Below are 22,178 nucleotides of genomic sequence, written 5' to 3'. Positions count from 1 at the left end.
CAACCCACTTTAATATCAAGGGATTAACAACTGTCATTTTAAAGCTGCTAAGGTCTATGTTGAGTTAATGCCTGACACCCTCTGCAGTTTGGTCGCTTTAATTGGTATCGGTATACACTCTGTGCAATAATGTTCTTATTGGTTTAACTGTTATTTCAAAATTCATTGTATTCACTATGTTATTATTTTTCATTTTTTGATATTAAGCGATGTCGTTCTGGCACTGAATTACGTATTGCCGTTTTATATGTATGTAACCGCCCTGAGTCCCTCTGGGGAAAGAGGGCGGTCTAGAAATAAGGTTTAGTAAGGGTGGGGCATTTGGCCCGCTTCAAAGATGGCCGCCACTAAACCCCGTAGAAGACATCCTACACTAGAACTTAGCCTCTGGGCGCCGCTTTGCCCGCTTCCAAAATGGCGCCAGCGCTTCCACAAAAGAAAACCCCTCCCGCCCGTCCCTTTTCTCTCACCGGGAAGGGCTGAGGCTACATCTTCCCCCGACCTCACTTCCGGTTGTGTAGCAGCCATTTTGTCTTTCCGTTGCTCCTTCCTCGCACCCGCCGCCGCCGCGAACCGCGGAACTCCAGTTCCACTTCTGGATATTATATACTGCTTTTTGAATTTTTTTTAAATCCCCGACAACTAATTTGGGGTTTGCTTTTTTATTTTCCTTTGGGGAAATGGCTCTTTCTTTCCCTCCTTGAACACCTGTGACAGCAGGCATTTCCTCCCCCCCCCCCCCCCCTTTCATATATTCCCTCACTGAGGAAAAACTCGAACGGCCTTGACCTCTCAGTAGGCCTTAGGAGGAGGAAAGAGAGGAAGGCCTGTTATTATTGTCATCCTCGTTATCATGTCGAGCGAGGAGAGCTACCTGGCCATCTTGCGCTACCTGACCAACGAGCGGGAGCCCTACGCGCCGGGCACCGAGGGCAACGCCAAGCGCAAGATCCGCAAGGCCGCGGCCTGCTACGTGGTGCGCGGAGGGGTCCTCTACTACCAGCGCCGCCAACGGGACCAGCAGCGATTCGCCGAGCTCGAGGTGGTGCTGCAGGCCGAGCGGAGGGCCAGGCTCATCCGAGCCGCGCACCTGGAGCCCGGAGGCGCCCACCGCACCCGCCTACAGACCTGGCAGCGCCTCTCCAGGAGGTTCTGGTGGAGAGGTGAGCACCACACGGCGGGGCATGCTCCCTCTCTGTGTGCCTTGGCGCCGGGGCGAAGCGCTTTCGCCCCCTCAGAGAGCCCTCGCTCGCTCCGGCGCCGAATGGCGCCGGAGCGAGCGAGGGCTCTCTGAGGGGGCGAAAGCGCTTCGCCCCGGCGCCAAGGCACACAGAGACAAAAGCCACACCCCCTGTCTCTCTCCTCCTTCGAGAGCACCGCCCTTCAAGCAGCCTCTCTTCTCTCCTGACGTTTCCCCCACATCTGTGGCCAGGCATCCTCAGAGATTGTGAGATCTCTTAGAAACTAGGCAACTGAGGTTTATATATCTGTGGGACAATGTCCAGGGTGGGAGAAAGAACAATTTTCTGTTGGAGGCAAGTGTGAATGTTGCAATTAATCACCTTATTTTATTTATTTGTTGTGTCAGAAACTAACAGAGAGTACAAGTTGTAATGTATTTGAAAGCACAAAATTAACAACAACAACTTGGCATTATGTCCTTTGACCAGAAGCTGGCCTCTTTGAGTGCCTCTGTAAGGTCCTCCATTGTGCATTGTAGTAGATGGTCAGTGGTTTGCTCTTCTCCACACTCACATGTCGCAGACTCCACTTTGTAGGCCCATTTCTTAAGGTGGATGGCCATAGGACGAGGGTGCTTTGAATGCGATTTTCCTGTTTCTTAGCAGGGATTTAGGCCAGATGGTCCACAAGGTCTCTTCCAACTCGGTGATTCTATGACAGGGGAATTCCAGACCAGAAACAATCAGGCCAGCTAATACCTCACAACAAAGGATCCCCTCAGGCAGGAATCAGCCAGCAGAAAGTCATGGTGCCAGAGCACAGTCTTTTCAGTGCCTTCCAAGTCACCCAGTTTTCTGTGTGCCCAGGAGGGAGTCCCATCCGGCGTCATCCACTGATTGGGGTTCTGGGTTTTTAGCCTGCCACTTTTGGACTCTCGCTTGCTGAGGTATTCCTGCAAGTATCTCTGTAGATCTTAGGGAGCTGTGTTGTCGAAGGCTTTCATGGCCAAGATCACAGGGTTGTTGTATGTTTTCCGGGCTGTATAGCCATGTTCTAGAAGTATTCTCTCCTGACGTTTTGCCTACATCTATGGCAGGCATCCTCAGAGGTTGTGAGGTATGGAGAAACTAAGCAAGGAAGGTTTATAAATATCTGTGGAAAGTCCAGGGTGAGAGAAGAACTCTTTGTCAGTTGGAGGCCAGTGCGAATGTTGTAGTTAATCACCCTAATTAGCATTGAATAGCTTCATCTCCTGGCTTCTTTCTGCCAGTTGACGTCCTTTGTTCAAAGTCGTTAGCTGCCCCTAGTTCCCATGTTAGGGAGCTATTTCTTGATTTACGGTGTTGGTGTGCTGGCTTATACCCAAACGGGGTGGGCTAGAGATGTCAATGCCCTGGTCCTTTCATTGCTGGCTGCTACTTCCTGGTGGATGTCAGGTGGTTCAGTGCCACTAAACAGTATAATTTTGCCAGTGGTGTGTGGCATAGACATCCTGTGGTGATGCAGCATGTCTCATTAAGCGCCACATCCACTTTTTTAACGTGGCGAGATGTATTCCACACTGGGCATGCATATTCAGCAGCAGAGTAGCAAAGCGCAAGGGCAGATGTCTTCACGGTGACTGGTTGTGATCCCAGGTTGTGCCAGTCAGCTTTTGTACAATGTTATTTCTAGCTCCCACTTTTTGCTTGATAGTCAAGCAGTGCTTCTTGTAGGTCAGGGCACGCTTCAGGGTAACTCTCAAGTATTTTGGTGTGCTGCAGTGCTCTAGTGGGATTTTTTCCCAGGTAATCCTTGGAGCTCGAATTAATCACCTCAATTATCATTGAAAAGCCTTTCAGCTTCAAAGCCTGGCTGATTCCTGCCTGAGGGATCCTTTGTTGTGAGGTATTAGCTGGCCTGATCGTTTCTGGTCTGGATTTCCCCTGTGATAGAATCACCGAGTTGGAAGAGACCTTGTGGACCATCTGGCCCAAATCCCTGCTAAGAAACAGGAAAATCGCATTCAAAGCACCCTCGTCCTATGGCCATCCACCTTCTGCTTAAAAGCTTCCAAAGAAGGAACCTCCAAAGAAGGAGCCTCCACCACAGTCCGGGGGAGAGAGTTCCACTGCTGAACAGCTCTCACAATGAGGAAATTTTTCCTAATGTTCAGGTGGAATCTCCTTTCCTGTAGTTTGAAGCCATTGTTCCGTGTCCTAGTCTGCAGGGCAGCAGAAAACAAGCTTGCTCCCTCCTCCCTGTGACTTCCCCTTACATATTTATACATGGCTATCATGTCTCCTCTCAGCTTTCTCTTCCGCAGTCTAAATGTACCCAGTTCTTTAAGCTGTTCCTCATAGGGCTTGTTCTCCAGAACTTTGATCATTTTAGTTGTTCTTCTCTGGACACATTCCATCTTGTCAACATCTCTCTTCAATTGTGGTGCCCAGAACTGGACACAGTATTCCAGGTGTGGTCTGACTGTGCAGAATACAGGGGTAGCACAACTTCCCTGGATCTAGACACTAGACTACACAGTATACTCATATTATTGGCATAGCACAATATTAGTATTACATATTACTATATTGTACTATATCACTACATTCCAATATTATTACCGTAGTAATAACACATGTAATATATAATATACAGTTATTATCCTCATCCTCCTCTCCCCCCCCCCCCCCCCAATTGGGACTGGGGCCCCTTTCACACAGCTAAATAAAATCCCACATTTGATATTCTGGGTTATATGGCTGTGTGGAGGGGCCCTGGGACTTCTGTTTTGGGTGAGGGAGAGAGTTAAGGATTATAAAGACGAGAAGGATGACCTCTGGCTTGCAGTTGCCCGTTTGGTGGCCGCTGCCACTGTTGCTTCCACTGGTGTTTCCAGGGACTGCCAACATGCACCTTAGCCTGTGGGGACAGGGGTGGAGCATTTTTAAGCGTCATGTTGGCGGACAACAGCTGACACACCAGTGTGTCGTGACACACAGTTTGGAAAGTACTACTCTAGAGGCTTAAGTCTAGACCAGAGCTTTCACAGAATCCTAGCATTAGAAGAGAACCCCAAGGACCATCCAGTTCAACCTCCTGCCATGCAGGAACACATACTCAAAGCAGACCCGACAGATGGTCATCCAGCCTCATCTTTAAGACCCTCAGAGAAGAAGAGTCCACCACACTACATGGAGGCAGCATACTCCACTACCAAACAGCTCTTTCCATCAGTGAGTTTTTCTAAATATTTAGGTGGAATTACTTTTCCTGTTATTTGAATCCATTACTCCATGTTCTAGTCTCTGGAGCAACTGAAAGCAAGCAGCCTCCCTCTTCAATATGACATTCTTTCAAATATTTTAATATGGCTAAGGACAAATAACACATAAGCCAGTGTACTGAACTCAGTGTTGATAAGTCTTAAAGAGACCAACTTTATTTCATATATGATCATATTACTGAGCCATACAAAAATACATGTTCTTAGGATTCGATGCAATGTTCTTTTCCTACCTCTGAACAAAATGTGTAATAATAATAATAATAATAATAATAATAATAATAATAATAACTTTATTTTTATACCCCGCCCCATCTCCCCAAAGGGACTCGGGGCAGCTTACATGGGGCCTTGCCCGATAAAACAATCAAATATCAAATCACAGCAATTGTCACGACCCAGGCTGCAGAGCACCAATAACCATACACAGAGACCAGAATCTATCTAATATCTTTATTAAGGAAATATATAAAGTTAATAAAAACAAGTATAGGAAATAGTCCAGAAATAGACCTTTCAGGAAAGGTCAAAATTAGTCCAAAAAAGCAATGTCCAATATGAAATATTAAGGTCCAAAGTTGTAATCCAATAACCGAAACACTCACTTGCCAAGCAAGTGAGGGGAGATGACAAGGTCCTTTAGTCCATGAACTTGAGCAAGGCTAGGAAATAACTTGATTCTTGGCACACAAAGCTTGATACAAGGCAACAAGGAAACAAGGAGCAAGAACAAGATCCGTGGTAATTACTTGGCGAGGTCCGGAAAACAAGGCAAGATCCGGGGAGAAAACAAGGCTGAGAACGAAGGCTTGGAACAGGAACAAAGGCTTGAGAGCAGGAGTACCTGTCCACACACGCTGCTCCGGTAGCTGACGAAATTGACTCCGCAAGATTCCTTTGGGAGCAAGGAACCTAAATAGACCTCGTTTTCCCACCAGAGAACACTTCTCTGGGGAATCAGAAACGAAAGTCAATCTCTGTGTCCAGATGTATGACTCCCTAAAATTTCTCATGGGAGCAGGCTTAATCATCTGAATGCTTTGCTGCAATTCTCAAACTCCTGCGATTAGCCTGCTGCACTCCTTTTTGCTGGAGATAATAATTACGGCGCGAAAAAGGGGGAGAAATCGACTCAGGGCTTGTTTGGCAGATTTCTGGAAGACAAGCCTCCTGCAGGTGCAAAGGCTCAATTTCTGGCTGAAATGGTTCCTTTTCTGGCTGAAATGGTGGAAAACCCAAGTTTTCCTCTTCATCAATCACAACAGCACTAGGAATGGGACTACATGGCCCATGAGTCATCACAGCAATAAAACAGTTATCCAATAAAAACATCAATTACAGTAAAAACAATCGTTAAAATTAACATAAAACATACAATATTAACACTGGAGACTAATTCATAGAACCCAGGCAAAGTGCAACATGGGCTGAAATGGGGAAGGTAATTCACAGTTGAAATGGACAAAGTGCAATATAGCATTGGCAACACCTCGAGAATGGGGCTATTATAAAATGGCAGATAGATCAGTCCGACACCAAATTAAGTATCAAAGGCCTTTTGAAAGAGCCAGGTTTTTAAGCTCCTATGGAAGGAGAGGAGGGTAGGGGCCTGCCTGATCTCTCTAGGGAGCGAGTTCCAAAGCCGGGGGGCCACGACAGAGAAGGCCCTCTCATCCCCACCAACCGCAACTGCGAGGGTGGTGGGAGCGACAGAAGGGCCTCCCCCGACGAGCGAAGAGAACATGCGGGTTCGTAGGGGGAGATTCGGTCTCTAAGGTAGGTGGGTCCCAAACCGTTTAGGGCTTTGTAGGTGATAACCTGCACCTTGAATTGGGCCCGGAAAGTAAATGGCAGCCAGTGAAGCTCCTTAAACAGAGGCGTGAACGCGCCCTGTAATTCGCTCCGGTTAGAAGCCTGGCTGCCGAACAGTATGCACTGTTGTTTCTCAGCCAGATGTACAGGAAGCAGCATATAGAATAGAAAGTATGGGCATGATTGTTCCACATATTCTATGTGAATCATGTCATTTCTGCAACATGCATGATTTCCATTATTTTGTGCATGGATTTATGTAAGCTACAGGACTTTGTGTCTTGAGTCAACACACGATGCTCTGATATGTGGTGGGTATTATACAACATTTATTCTGCTTTGATGAATTATCAATAAAATCAAGGATTATTATTAAGGGAAAGATATCAATGGAAATCAAGAATTATTATTATTATTATTATTATTATTATTATTATTATTGAAACAATATCAGTGGAAATCAAGGATTGTTATTTATTATTATTATTATTATTATTATTATTATTATTATTATTATTATTAAGGAAATCATTTCCTAAACAACTGCTAAATATGGTAGTACCAGAAAGACAAAGACATGATTTTCTTATGAATAAGGATTTTTATATTTTTACTTTAGGTATTCTAAAGCAAGTTAAAGATTACATTAAAGAGTGTAGCAAATGCCAGGAAAAACTGGATCGCTCCAGATCTTTATCAGATCCATCTGAAATGCTGGAAGAGCTAGGATTAGATGTGATGTCTCATGAAGACAGTAATGAAACAGATGATGAAATAAGTAACCCAGCACCGATTCCAGCAGCATCCCCAAAACCTGTGAAAAAGAAGCCAATTGCTAAACACGAGCTTGTATTTGTAAGTAAATTTTCATATTAAGTAACTTTTACATTTAATTTTATGTTTGGATAATTTATAAAAGAAAGATAAGTTAAGACTTTAATTCTCATGTCTGATATTTTTTTAAAAAACAGGTTGACAGTAAAGGTCTTGTGAAACAAAGTTCTCCAAAGCATTGTCAGTCAGTGTTGAACCAGCTGAATCAGCAGCGTCTTTCCAATCAATTTTGTGATGTTACTTTGCTAATTGAGGGAGAAGTACACAAAGCACACAAATCTATTTTGGCAGCCAACAGTGAATACTTCAGAGAACTCTTCATTGAAAAGGGAGCTGTTTCTAGTCACGAAGCTGTGGTGGATCTTTCAGGTAACCAGTCCATAAAGAAAATGAGTGTATTACATTTCTACACTGGAGACAATTATTTTAAAATCAACAACTACATGCTGTCCATTTGGAAGTGGTAGGATGGTTTAATTTGACCCTTTATGAAGCTGAAAATCCTGGGTATTTTATTCTATTTCTTTTTATGCACCTGTTTATATTGGCATGCAAGCTGAGTTAGACAGATGTCTCTAACTGCATTTCAAGGTCTTAAATTAAGATGGCTTCCAGCAATAATTTTTAAAAAGTTAAAATCAAGCAAAATAAGTAAGTGGAACTTTAAACATGAACAAATTTATTATATGATAAGACTTTGTGGACATTGTCCACTATTCTTATGCCATAAAAGCTTACTCGTTTTAAAATGTCACAAGAACAGACTTAAAAAGACACCACTTAGAAAGTAATAAACACAGTTTATTTGCTAAGGAAATAGGGAATAATATCTGAACAAACTATTTTAAAGTATTTTTTTCTGATTTGTGCAGGATTCCGTAAGGCCAGTTTTCTACCGTTGCTGGAATTCGCTTATACTTCAGAGTTAATTTTTGATTTCTGCAACATGGCCGCCGTAGCTGAACTAGCTCAACATCTCCTCATGACAGAAGTCCTGGAAATCTGTGAAATTGTGCATAAACAGATGGAAGATAAACAAATCACAGTGTATCAGAAAGGAGATGTTCAAGTAGTAGAGGTAGCGCAGAATCTTTTAGAATCAAGTGAACATGAAGAAACCCCTCTGGACAGAACAGAGCAGCCTTTTTCTATAGAAGAGGCAGTAGCAACTGTGAATGGAACATATTCAAGCAGTGAAATGGAAGCAGAAGCCACGGCTGAGGCTGAGGCGCAAACTGCTTCAGAGGCTATTGTGGAAGATCCTCCAGAACCACCAGTGCAGTCTCCCAGGACAGAAACAACGGAAAGTGAAACAACTGAAAATAAAGGAAATGCTGATGAAACAATGGAATGTACCACAGATCAGAATATACCTATAGTACAGCCCGAGCCTACAGCAGTGGACCAAGAAGTTATCAGTACTCCAACAGAATGTGATCCTGATGAAAATGTAAACAATGAACAAATTAAAAAGGATGAAGCCAACACACAAGCAGCTGAGATTCCTGAAATTTCTGAAGAATCACAGGAAGGACTGAAAAAAAAACGTGGCAGGCCATGTAAAATGCAGAGTATTTCACAATCGCAGTTGGAGACCTCTATTTCCAGTCAAGATGACACTTACAAAAGCAAACTTCGCCAACGTTCTGTTACTGAAGGTGATTATATCCGATTGCACAAAGGTATTGAGAAAAAGCTACAGAATAGAAAGCCAGCCCCTAAATCAGCCATCCAGCAGGTATGATGAGTCTCTTAAAAAATCTTAAATCAAAACCGTTAAACAGATTTTCACATAGAGTGTTTTGTAGACATTTGTGATAAATCTTTTTCTTGAATTTCACTGTCACTTTCCAAGTAGTTGTAATGAAATAAACTGCTGAAAAACAGAAACCATGCCATCATCAAGGCAACAAAACAGTTCCATAACTACTTTTAGTAAATGTCAGTAGCAATTACCTTCATTCATAGTAATTGCCACAAAGATCCTGTATAACATAATCACCTTTACCATTTCCCTAAAAATTGAAAGACAGCGGTAGATCCATAATTGGCAGGATTTGGATCTTGTTCCAATCTGCTTTGAGGAGACTTGCCTTGCTAATGTTTGAGAATGTCAGCAACAAGGTATGAAACACAAGTTGGGGGTCAGCTAAGCCAATTTGTATTCTACATATATAGTAGTACGTAGTTTGGTGGGATGGGCTGTGTATGGAGAAATATTAGTGGTAACTTTCATTTGATTTTTAATGCATAACTGTATATTTGTACACTGTTAAATGTATAAATCTGAATTGATGTGAAGAGGTGGGTTTTATGAGCATAATCACACATCTTCTTCACATCCATTAGACAGTTACAACTGCAGTTGCTATGTATAATGGACCAGTCTTTCTCTTTGGTTGTACAGTTAATTTATTCATTTCTGCCTGTGTAATGTTAATTTTAATTAATAATTTTCCAATTAGGTTGCCATGAAGTTAGTTCAAAGAGGCAGGAAGATGAAGCAGCCCAAGAGAGACACCACAGAGCACAGTGAAAAAGAAGCTCAGCACAAATGCCATGAGTGTGGAGTGATTTTTCAAAGACGTTATGCTCTAATAATGCACACATTGAAACACGAAAGGACGAAAAATTATAAGTGTCCAGTAAGCTGTTCTTAATTTATTCTGCAAGGCACTTCTGAAATGTTGTGCCTTCAAGTCATTTCTGATATATGACTATCCTCAGGTGTACCCATCACCCATCTTGACTTTATATATTTTATTAATGTAATTGGTGTGTAATATTTCATTCTGCCTGGTCTTTTGAATGAGCCATCTATTCTAAATGTGAACTATTTAATGATGCATATGACTCAATTTCCAAGACAGATATAAATTCACAAACCTAAATTCAGTTGCTAGTTCTTACAAGAATATAAACATTGAATTTGTAGAATACATACAAATATTGACTTGCTATATTCCCACTGATTCAGTGGATCTGCTGTAGGTGGAACGAATAGTGTGATTTAGGCCGCAGTCCTTGGATCTTGAAATATTACATGATAAATTAGCTGCTTTCAAGTTTGCATACTGTGAATATATCTAAATCCGGGCAGACCTTAGCATTTTAGATTTAACTGATCTTGAGAGATCTGTATACACATTTGTAGTCATACCATCAGGGCCGGTCCAACAATTAGGCGAATTAAGCGGTCGCTTCGGGCGCAAAACATACAGGGGCGCAGTCGAGACTGCTTTTTCTGTTGATTTCTTGTAAAACATGATGTTTTGGTGCTGAATTTGTAAAATCTTAATGTAATTTGATGTTTAATAGGCTTTTCCTTAATCCCTCCTTATTATCCAACATTTTTGCTTATCCAATGCTTTTATTTTTCAGTGATTGGTTCGGGGGGGGGGGGGTACCAAAATTCTATTTGCCTACACTTGAAAAATACCTAGGGCCGGCTCTGCATACCATACATGTGTACTGTTGTTAATAGGTTTTGTCCCCAAATAAGAAATGCAGACATAGAAGTAACTTTTGCATGTACATGTTCATAACAAGACAGCATGATCTTGGGATTTTTCAGGCTGCTTCCAATTTGAAATCTATACAAACTTTTGTTTCCTTAGCTATGCAAAAAAGAGTTCCAGTATGGGGCCTCACTGCGAGCTCACCTTGTTCGTCACACGCGAAAAAATGAAGTGACTGTTGCAACTGCCAGTATAGAAGAAAGTGGAGGAGCTGTGAAGGGCAGAACTAAGCGGGAGTTCATCTGTGATATCTGTGGAAGAAGTTTGCCTAAACTCTACTCTTTGCGAATCCATATGTTAAAACATACAGGAGTAAAACCACATGCATGTAAGGTAAGGAAAGAAGTAAAACTTGATGTCCCCACCTTTCTAGCATAACTCTCACTATAATTAAACAATGTAACTTATAGTTTAGACTAGCAGTGAACAAAGTGCAGCTCTCTAGATGATTTTGGACCCCTTCTTTTTCCCCTATTTGGTATGCTTGGTCATGTTGGTGGGAGTTGTACTCAGATAATATCTGATGGGCTACACTGCTCACCCTTATTGTATACCAGTGTTGCTCCTCCAGATGGTAAACTGGCTAGGATTTCTGGGAGCTGAAGTCCAAAACACTTTGAGAAACAGTGGTGTATACTGTTCATTCAGTTACTATTTTAAAGTAACAAAAAATTTAACAAATAGCATATTGGCTTCTGAACTTCAGCAGAATAGGCTGGATGATATAATGCCTTAAATTTTAATATGGCTCAGATCTTGACACCATGTTGACACTGAAAACCTAGACTTTTGTAATTTCTGCCATCATCCAGCTCTCCGAATTCCAATGTTATCTAAATAATTCTTTCCAGGACATGTTCAGCTCGCATACAGTAAGTTTACATGCCCATATAGGTGCTGGTTTTTAAGTGCCAATTTTGTAATTTTGCCATTTCAGATTTTGATACTAGAATTTACTTTTTAAAAAAGGGTTTAGATCGTTAATTTCGAGCTAGGTGATTATTACAAAAGACCTCATGTTATGAGAAGTCTTAGTTTTCATGCTGAAATGTTCTTCTTTCTTGGAAAGTTAAAGTGCTTCTGCTCATAAAAGGTTTATCCCCTTCTCAAACAATAAGTTTTTCTTTACTATAAAACTTATTGACATTGATAAAACAGATAGTGTAATCCGCTCCCTGATCATACCACACAAATATATTCAGCACACTGCCCTGTATTCTTGTGTGTTGCTTCCTGTTTTGAACAATATTAACATTAACAACTTTGTATTTTATAGATTTGTGGAAAGTCATTTACTTATAAACATGGTTTAAAAATGCACCTTGCACTCCATGAGGCACAGAAGCAGTTTAAATGTGAATTGTGTGATAAATCCTTTGTCACAAAAAGAAGCCTTCAGGAGCATATAAGTATTCACACAGGTAAATGAAATATTAAATTTCAGTTTTCAGGAATGTGTGTATTGAAAATGGTAAATTGCAAACTTAACCACATAATTTACTAATTAACAATTGGATTCAGAACTCACCTACCATTCGGCAGAAGACTAGAGGCATTTTATAGCAAGTACTTGGATGGATATTCTGAACAAGTATACACAAGTCACTGCTTGTTCTGTATTTGTTGCTTATTGGCACCACATTTATTATTACTGCTTCTCAACTGCCCTGTTAGCTGCTTTGAATTAGCAGAATATAAATCGTATCCTTTTTAATCCTTTATCCTGAAATTGCTTGCATGTCTAGCCTTGTTGGTTAATGCCACACACTCTGTGGTCGGTATGTGTCTCGTTCTGGCTGCAGCTTCTCTCATTTGATTCCCCCTATTTGTAAGCACTCTGACATTTGCAGGAGTTTACAGTGTTTGCAGTGGTGTGCATTCAGCACCTGGAAACTCATGGTGAAAATTAAGTATTTAAGCTTTATGTGTAATTGGTTTGCAAAATGTTGTGGTTTTCACATTCAATGAAAAATCCCACATATACACCCCTTGTATATCCATCTTTTCATAGGCTATTTACGACTCATTCTAGTATTATTGAAATTATCTCTGACTTTTTTCTTTTTATCTTCTGTTCAACATCTATGCATCTATCTTCTGTCAGGATTACAATTTCTGTATCCACTGTTGAACAAATTCTTATTTCATGTCCTCTTCCTCTTCCCTCACAGACATGTTTCTGTTTAACATTTCTTCTTGATATTGAGCAATTATTTATTTTCCTCTTGCCTGGCTGTCCCTTTTTTAAAGACCACTCAGGTTACTGGGAACAAAATCAACAACAAAATGTTTGTTTTATATATTGTTTTATATCCTAGTTTTCAAACTGCTAAAGTGCAGAAGAACAATGTTTTGTGTATAATTAGACTACACTGTAGCTCTGTGTGTACTTATTGCTGTTGTGCCATAAACTGAAATATATTTATCAACTTAAATCCTTTCCTTCAGCCCCTAGCAGTAGCAACCTTTTCCCTGTTTTCTCCAAATTGCTTCTACATCTTTCATCCTAGTTTTATCACACCATCAGCCACTCATAATAACCCACTTTTTTCAATATATGATTTCAACATGTTTATTATTTTAATGTGTAATTAACTCTTTTACAATAAGCTGAACGTAATTGTTCCTATGTCATTCATGGTAGTATTTATTAAAGACAATTCCACTCCTACCTTCCCAGGAGAGTCAAAATATATTTGCTCACAGTGTGGAAAGCCTTTCTACAGAGCTTCAGGACTTAGTAAACACATAAAGAAGCACCAGCCGAAACCAAACATTCGTGGATATCAGTGTACCCAGTAAGTATAAATACAACTTATGGATTTAGAAGTCTTAAAAATTGCTTGGATCCCTCTCATTGGGTATAAAATAAATTCCAGTATTACTATCAAACAAGAAAGCATGAATAGGATAAGTAACTTTTTATTGCTGAGTAAAGTCTTCTGAGAACATAGTGGGAACTATTCAAAATTCTTTAGATTTATTTCTTACTGATTAGTTTTATTTTCTATATAAATGGAACCTACTTATATAGAGTGCTTCTGGATTTGAGTGCTCATGTTCATCCAGCCAATCATTTCTTCTTCCAGGATATTTTGTTCCAGTACTCCTGAAGCAGCCATTGTTTTCTTTATTAATTGAGTATATTCAGTCCTTATGGGGCTATTTGAGTTGGGGAGGGTTCTCCTTTTATTTTTTTCCTGCAGATTTCTTTTTGTACAGTTGGAAATGTGGGGATGTTCCTCATATTTCCCCTCATTTCACAATGGTCAAGTTTTGACTGATATCTTGTCAACATTTTCCCACAGAATATTTAATAATGTTGACAGGAAATGATTTATCAGAAAGATATAGCAAAATGTTATAGTGCATCTTCACCTCCTAGGGAAGAGTAGACTGTTCAGGATTCCAGCAATTCTCCTCCAATATATATTTAGATGTTAGGATCTAAAGCAGGACATTCTGTCTTCCAGATTTTATTGGAACTCAACTTTTTGTGGCTACCGAATATGCTCAGTCTTCACAGAGCATTTTTAGGAAAGAGAGAATTTCCTCAGTAGGTTTTTCAGCAAAGGTTTCAGGATCCTCCAAAGTATGCCTCTGTTGCTTACAGTAGTCTCCTTGCCCCAATCCGTATTAGTATTATTAAAAATATACCTACTATTTTCTAGTGCACCAAATCACAGCATCTTACATGAAGGGAAAGGGGGAAAACCAGTTAGGGTTTTGGATATCCAATGTCTTGCTTAAATAAAATAACTTTCAGTTGCATGTCAAAGGATATCTAAAATGGCAGTGAAATCTATTGTCTGGCACTCTAAACAGACAGCATCATCTCCTGTATCCATCATCCATTTTTTTTAAAAAAAGTAAGCAAAACAATCTAATGAATCATGGCATCTTCATAAAAGACTGAAACTATTAATTAGAAGAAATGTGAAGCATTCCTACAATTATTGACAGTCTTCTATGAAGCTTTACATGTAAACAGTTTTGGTATTGCTATGTTCTCATGTGTCTAAATGAATCATAATTTTATGAATCATTGAATACCATTTAGAATAGCATAGTAAGGGACATTGTGGTGCCAGCGGACTGTTTCTATGAGTAGGAAAGAAAACAAACTTTGATAATTATCTAGAGTTCTTGGAAAGGTTCTAGCATACTAAATGCATTTCGATTTTAAATTTAGTTTCTTTCCCCCCCTCTTGATCCCCAGGTTAGATATTCAATCAGACATATGTTGCACCTTAATAACTTTCCACTGTATAGTCCTTTATTCTAATGTACACATTTAAATTCCATTTCAGATGTGAGAAAAGTTTCTATGAACCTCGAGATCTCAGGCAGCATATGAACAAGCATCTTGGAGTAAAACCTTTCCAGTGTCAATTCTGCGGGAAGTGCTATAGTTGGAAGAAAGACTGGTATTCCCATGTAAAGTCCCATTCTGTGACTGATCCATACAGGTAAGTCAAATTAGCTAATCAAAGCTGAAAATAGTCATGTTATAAAAACCCGTTGTCAAGCCTATGTGCATAATTCTGCTTATGTGTAAATATGTATTTTGGATATATATTTAAAAGATTTATTGAGTAACAGCCAAGGGAAGTAACTAATATGAAGGAACTCTGCTGATTATTGTCATAGCATTGCCATGATGTAAAGTTGATTGTATAGAACTAGGTTTTGCTATACAAGAAAAACTATGTGTTTATGAGAAATGCAAAAACCTTTTTCTTGCTTTATGATGTCCTCAGTGTGTTAAAGAAACAGTACATACCCAAATCATTGATAGCTTCATTTTTGCAGTAATTTCATAAGACTGCCCCATCCTGGTATTTATTCTTTGATAGCAATTTGACAGACTTTGCTTTGAGCCAAATCATTCTCTCTTTGACATACTCCATATGATTCTGACAGCTAATTGCTCAGAATTCCAGAACATTTTTGACGGGAGGTCTGCAGGCAAAGAATATTGGGGGGGGGGGGGGGGGATTCAGTAACTAATGGTTCAGTAACTGGCTAAATAATTCTATTTATGCTCCACTTATCATTACCAGATCACTTTACATTACCAGATCAGTTTTTATGACACACTAGCTGTGCCCAGCCATGCGTTGCTGTGGCAAAGTGGTGGTGGTATTGGTTAAAAATTGTTGTGTAATTTTTATTTGACATTATTTGCATTTTTTAATTAATGTTATTGTCAGTTATATTTTTATATATTATATTTTATTATTTTCTTGTATTATTTTTAGTTATTTTCTGTTATTATAGTATTTTATTGTATTAATTTTTTAGTGTTTTTTATTTATTTATTTTGGGTTGCTAGGAGACCAAGTTGGAGGAGCTTAGCCTTCTAACTGGCAGCAATTGGATAAAAGCAATTATTCCTCTCTCTCTAATTAGGACTTTATTTTTCTTTTCTTTTTGTTGTATCAACCTAGAGGCATGGATGATGGGTTGTGTTGTCAAATTTCGAGGTTGGGGGGCCTGTAGTTTTGTTGTTTTGTGGGTCGCCGTGATGCCATCACTCTCTTATATATATAGATGACAATAAACTAGTATTCCAAATCATTTAAAATACTAAGATATTTCATGTACTGTACCTTTTCATGTACTGTACCCTGGTGGCACAGTGCATTAAAGTGCTGAGCTGCTGAACTTGCGGACCAAAAGGTCCCAGGTTCAAATCCCGGGAGTGGAATGAGCGCCCACTGTTAGCCACAGCTCCTGCCAACCTAGCAGTTCGAAAACATGCAAATGTGAGATCAATAGGTACCGCTCTGGCGGAAAGGTAACGGCGCTCCATGCAGTCATGCCGGCCACATGACCTTGGAGGTGTCTACGGACAACACCGGCTCTTTGGCTTAGAAATGGAGATGAGCACCAACCCCCAGAGTCAGTCACGACTGGATTTAACATCAGGGGAAAACCTTTACCTTTTACCTTACCTTTAAAATGAGCAGAAAGCAATGATATAAGAAGAAATTAAAGGTAGAAATAAATGGTCAGTTACCAAAAAAGAGGGAAATAAACAATAGGGTGGGATTTCCAGCCAAAATCAAATACTAAACAGTTCCCCATGCAAAATATTAATGCTGTGATCCAGGTTCTTGGCCTTTAAATATATTGCTAGAAAAGGGGTTTTAAAGAAACCAGCTAACAAAAGTATGCCTTTGTGCACATCTAGTCTGACCAGATCCAGAATTCTGTATAAGGTACCTGTCAATTTGTCTCAGAAAAAAACACTGAAGAATGGGAAAAGAAGCAGGAACAAACAGAATGCTGAAATATATTTCTACAGTTGAAAGTCAAAATTGTGTGGGGGGGGGGGGGGGGAAGAGCCGTGATAAGAGGTTTCTGAAATTGTACAGCTTTGGGGTATATATTTATTGCGTTGTTACAGCACTAAATAGCCCAAAGCCACCAGGTCCTATCTGATCTTGGAAGCTAAGCAGAGTCTGTTTGAACACCAGGTGATATATGCTACATTTCAGAGGATGGAACTAACAACAGCATCTGAGTATTGCTTGCCTAAAAAAACTCTGTGAAATTCCTGAGGTTGCCATAAGTCAACAAGTGTCTTGGAGGTGCACACATACACTTATAGTAATAGGTTACTCAATGAAACTTGCAGTAGATGCAGAAAAGGCCAAAAAGAAGCACTTATTTATTTATTTACAGCATTTCTATCCCGCCTTTCTCACCCGAGGGGACTCAAGGCAGCTAACAAAACTGGCAAAATTCAATGCCAATAACACAATACAGTAAGATAAAACATAAAACATTTAAAACAACTGGGCATTAATCAAATAAAAAAAAAATATATACAAAGCTTCAAACATGTGAAATGCTTAGATCCATTCATCCAAGAGCCTTGTGCATAATCCTTAGTTCATACAAGATGTCCTCAGTTTAAATGTAATTAACTGCTGCAAGATTGTCTACTAATGGCGTGAATATGGGATTGGAGTAACTCATGGAGGATTGCTTTATCACTAGATATTGGTCATGATAATTTAATAGAACCACTAGATTCAAGGGCAATATTCCTTTGGTTACCAGATCTTGTAGGGAGTCCCCGTCATCTGGTTTTGTACAAAATTGTTTGTATTATTATTCCCGTATTAGAGATGCTATAATCCATATTAGAGAATCAGCATGGTGTAGTGGTTTGAATGTCTGATTAGGTATTTGAGGCCTACACTACCCTATATCCCAGAATCTGATTTGAATATCTGCTTGTTCCAGATTATCTGGCAGTGTAGAATCATGTACTCCAGTTCAAAGTAGATAATCTGGAATCAGATTCTGAGATATAGGGCAATGTAGATTCAGCCTGAGAGACTAGGAATAGAATCCCCACTTGGAAATGTAAACCCATTGGGTGACCTTGAGTAAGTCAAACACTTTCATCTCAGAGTGTAGTAAGGGGAATGTCTTTTGAACAAATCCTGCCAAGAAAATCCAGGGATAGGTTTGCCTTGGGGTTGCCATAAATCAGAAATGACAATTAGAAATGGGAGCACGAGACTGAGGAAACAACTTGTAGAAAACTATCTAGAAAATTTATGGCTTATACCAAATTTGAACAAGGGAGTAGAAATACTTACGGTAACTTAACCATTTCCCCCCAGAAGTTGCTTAAAATTTGATTTAGTTTCAAAAATTGCCTGTCTATATTCATAGTGATTGGAAGATATTCTAACTTGCTTTATGAAGATAGGATTCTTAATATCTAAATTTGTCTAACAGATTGACCTAGATGATAGATGAATGCAGCTGACAGCTACTATGCAGGTTGCTTCAAGGATCAAGAAAAATCTATATTAGGCAGAGAACTTTGTGGATAAGAGTAAATTTAGAATGACATTTTTGGGAAACCATGGGTCAGGTGATCATGATTTTGGATTCATGAGGTCATTTGATCTGGGTGAAAACTAGGCCAAGTATTATTAATCTTCAAGTATGAAAACAGATCCAATGAGTCTACCCAATTTTTTTTTTGTTATTTAACACCCCACCTTCAGCCTTATTCATATTCAGAGAAGATAACAACTGTAGAATCCCATTATCATATGGCTGTTATGAAAGCAGATTAAAACTTGCACTGTAGCAGTTATTCTCAAAAGAATTGCCCATCTTTGCAGGGTTTTTTGAGATGCAGCTTTTTCCACCTGTTCTTTTAGGTGCAATGTTTGTGGCAAAGAATTCTATGAGAAGGCTTTGTACAGAAGGCATGTCAAGAAAGCCACGCACGGGAAGAAAGGGAGAGCAAAGCAAAATTTGGAGCGTGTTTGCGAGCACTGTGGCAGAAAATTCACTCAATTGCGAGAATACAGAAGACACATGAATAATCATGAGGGTAAACGGAACATGTTTGACTTTTAAAATATATATATTTTATTTAAAGGCAAGAACAAAAATTATTATTTTAGCCTAGAAATTAAAATACTTGTAATGCTGGAGAAAAAAAATCTACTGAGCACTATTGTAATATAGAACAAAGATAAACATGATGTAGTGGCTTAACTGCTGGACTAAAACTCCAGACCAGCATTTGAATCTCTGCTCAGTCACAGCAAACAACTGGGTAACCTTTGGGCAGGTTGCAATATATATAACCTCAATGCATACAGCAACAGGAGCAAAAAATAATTAGCTAGATATAAATGCTGCACTTGTGTAGACTTAAGCAGTGAATTAAATGGATAGGTGGGATTTTACCAGAGAAAACACACCCAAGATCTTAACTCTGATATGTCTTTGGAGCAGAGGTTGCAGTGCCTTTCAAGTTGTACTCTAGTTCTGTAAAGCTTTTTAAAATCTGTTTTTAAAAAATACCTTTGGCACCCAAATAACAAAATTATAAAAGGGCATGCCACATGTTAGTGATGTATCAGAATGTGAATCAATGAAATCGTTAGAAAAGTGTTTAGTTACTGTTAATTTTGAGATGACTTTGCTTAGTGTTTGCAAAATTGGCAACTTCCCCCCCCTTCTGTATCTTGTTGAATAGGTGTTAAACCCTTTGAGTGCCTGACTTGTGGAGTGGCCTGGGCTGATGCACGTTCTTTAAAGCGCCATGTGAGATCCCATACAGGAGAGAGGCCCTATGTGTGTCCCGTATGCAACGAAGCCTACATTGACGCTCGCACCTTAAGGAAACATATGACCAAATTCCACCGGGATTACGTACCTTGTAAAATAATGCTGGAAAAGGACACACTGCAGTTTCATAACCAAGGGACACAAGTTGAACATGCCATCAGTATTTTAACATCTGATGCAGCTGAACAAGAGGCAGAGGTTTGTAGTGAGGATATTGAGACTGTAGTAATGACTGAAGAAACACTTGACACTGTTGCAGCTACTGAAGAGTGTACTACAGTTTCTACTCTTTCTGACCAAAGTATTATGCAGGTAGTCAATTATGTATTGGCACAACAGGGACAGAAAATGACTGAAGTTACAGAAGCTATTCAGACTGTAGAAGTGGAGGTAGAACATGTCTCCGATCAGGACTAAATACAAGCATTTGTTAATGCAGAAAATAACGTAGGTGAAGCAGCATGTGCAATTTTCCAAGTATTAATGCTCTGACTGGATGTTTACAGTAATACAGTAATTCCAGAACCATCCCTTGAATTTCTTGGAAGTTTTAGTACTAACTTCTATTAATTGCAAAGTAAAACCGATGAAGCCGACAGAATAAGCCATGTAGACTTACATGGAAACTACTGCATCACTTGTAATCTTGGTTAAAAAATAAAGTCATTTGTGTGCTAGTGGTAAGTATGGTGTACTTCTTGTTTTCCTCTTCAAACAGTTTGCTTTTATGCAAATATTCTGCTCTGTAGAATGTTTTGGTAATCCAAAGGATAGGAATGTGATCCACAAATTAAACTTTTAGCTAGGTGTTGGTATACAAAGCATTATGTTCATGAAGGTGCTCACAGGTCAGTATGATTATGGCTCATCTGTCAAACCTACATAGCTTTTTGGGCACAAATATGAATGATGTAAATCTGTTATTTTCTTATATGTCAAGGCTTCTATAAAACAATGTCTGTAATATTCAAAATGTAATCAAGTTCAGATGTTTGGTAGTTCTGACTAATCAGTTACAGGCAGTATTGTAAGGAAGCTGGCTAGTATCAGTGACTTGTGTACATTCTTGCACTGTTTTGTTTTTTGTACATCCTGACAATTATTTCAAGGTAGTATTTCTTGAGACACAAGTAAACATGTATGTATACTTTATATTTAAACTGCTGAGATTATGCTTTATTTAAGAAACCATAACCCAAAAATGAACAAGGGAAAAGATGTTGTGTATATGAAAACAAAGTGTGCTTATTTATATTGATACATTTAGAACAGGAGTGAGCAAAATGTGAGCTACAGACTACAATTCTTTTATGCAACTCGGAAGTCTACTTGCATGAAATTTTGTTCAATATACTATTTATGGATAAAAACAATAGAGAGCCATTCCCTAGAAAGCCTTACAATATCATAAAAAGCAGCTCCCCCCACTTTTAAATGGCCAATTTTGGATTAGTTCAGAGTCTGCAAAACAGCATGACCTAACAAATGGCTTGAATCCTCTTATATAAAGAATATCCCTCTAGTAAAGGTGCCGAGTCTGTTTTATGCAAATTCTGATAGGTGGTATACAACTGAAGGAACAGCTATTCAAAAACCATTTTTGTAGTATCTTAAGTATGTCACAGAACTTAACTATATCTTCTATACAGCTCACTACACTCATCGTGCCTTAAGTAAGTATATCTGATGAAATGAGGACAGGATCCACGTTCAGTTCTTCCTTGCCTAAGAAAACTATGAAATTCATGACTGCCATAAATTGACATGTGACATAAAAGCGAATATGCACATTGCTAAACTAGAATCTTCCAGTCCAGTCACTTTTTTTAGTAAACAGACTTTTTCCATTGGAACACTTACTGGACTTTATATTAAAGCATGTTCAGGATTGAACACAAAAACCACACATTTAAAAATCTCTAGTTATTTATGGACACATTGAGGAGCTCGCACTGTGCTCTCTTCAACAAATATTCCTGCAATGTGGAATTCCTTTGATAATCATAATAACTGCATCCCTCAATTTAATGCTTGCTAAAAGATTCGTAATTTAAGATTGGAAAGATAAACATTCACCACCCACCTTTCAATGTCAGAAAAGCTCACTGCTTTGGCTAAGCATGACTGCAGTTTATAGACATCAACATCAAGAAAATGCATTCTTGTTCATATGGTCAGGTTATGTCAATGTCTAGCTAATGCTTATATCCACTACAGAATTTTTGTAATACATATTTTAAAAAATAAAATTAAAAATATAAAGGATTTTATTATAAACTGACCTTACTATTAAGCAGAGCATGTTTTAGTCAATCAGTAAGACTAACTCAGTCATATTTTAGATAAAACTTGTATCAGCAGGTATACTCTAAATACAATTAAGATTAGATCTACTCACTATCAAATTTTAGATAGTTTGTCTGAGCCAGATTTAGAAGAAAAATTATATA

The 22,178-nt window shown here is 39.1% G+C and overlaps 1 protein-coding gene across 1 annotated transcript; it reads left to right on the top strand.

The window, feature by feature from the left end:
* Nucleotides 1-490: 490 nt before the first annotated feature.
* On the top strand, nt 491-20,880 carry zbtb11 (zinc finger and BTB domain containing 11). The gene is made up of 11 exons (XM_003219178.4): nt 491-1,163; nt 6,879-7,114; nt 7,231-7,462; nt 7,966-8,831; nt 9,559-9,738; nt 10,711-10,944; nt 11,888-12,032; nt 13,292-13,409; nt 14,922-15,080; nt 18,807-18,982; nt 19,637-20,880. The coding sequence occupies exons 1-11, from the start codon at nt 854-856 to the stop codon at nt 20,143-20,145; spliced, it is 3,165 nt and encodes a 1,054-aa protein (XP_003219226.1). The 5' UTR covers nt 491-853; the 3' UTR covers nt 20,146-20,880.
* Nucleotides 20,881-22,178: the final 1,298 nt, after the last annotated feature.

This window comes from Anolis carolinensis, chromosome 3 (genome assembly GCF_035594765.1).
Source record: "Anolis carolinensis isolate JA03-04 chromosome 3, rAnoCar3.1.pri, whole genome shotgun sequence".
NCBI lineage: Eukaryota > Metazoa > Chordata > Lepidosauria > Squamata > Dactyloidae > Anolis > Anolis carolinensis.
This window is presented reverse-complemented; position numbering and strand designations above follow the sequence as displayed.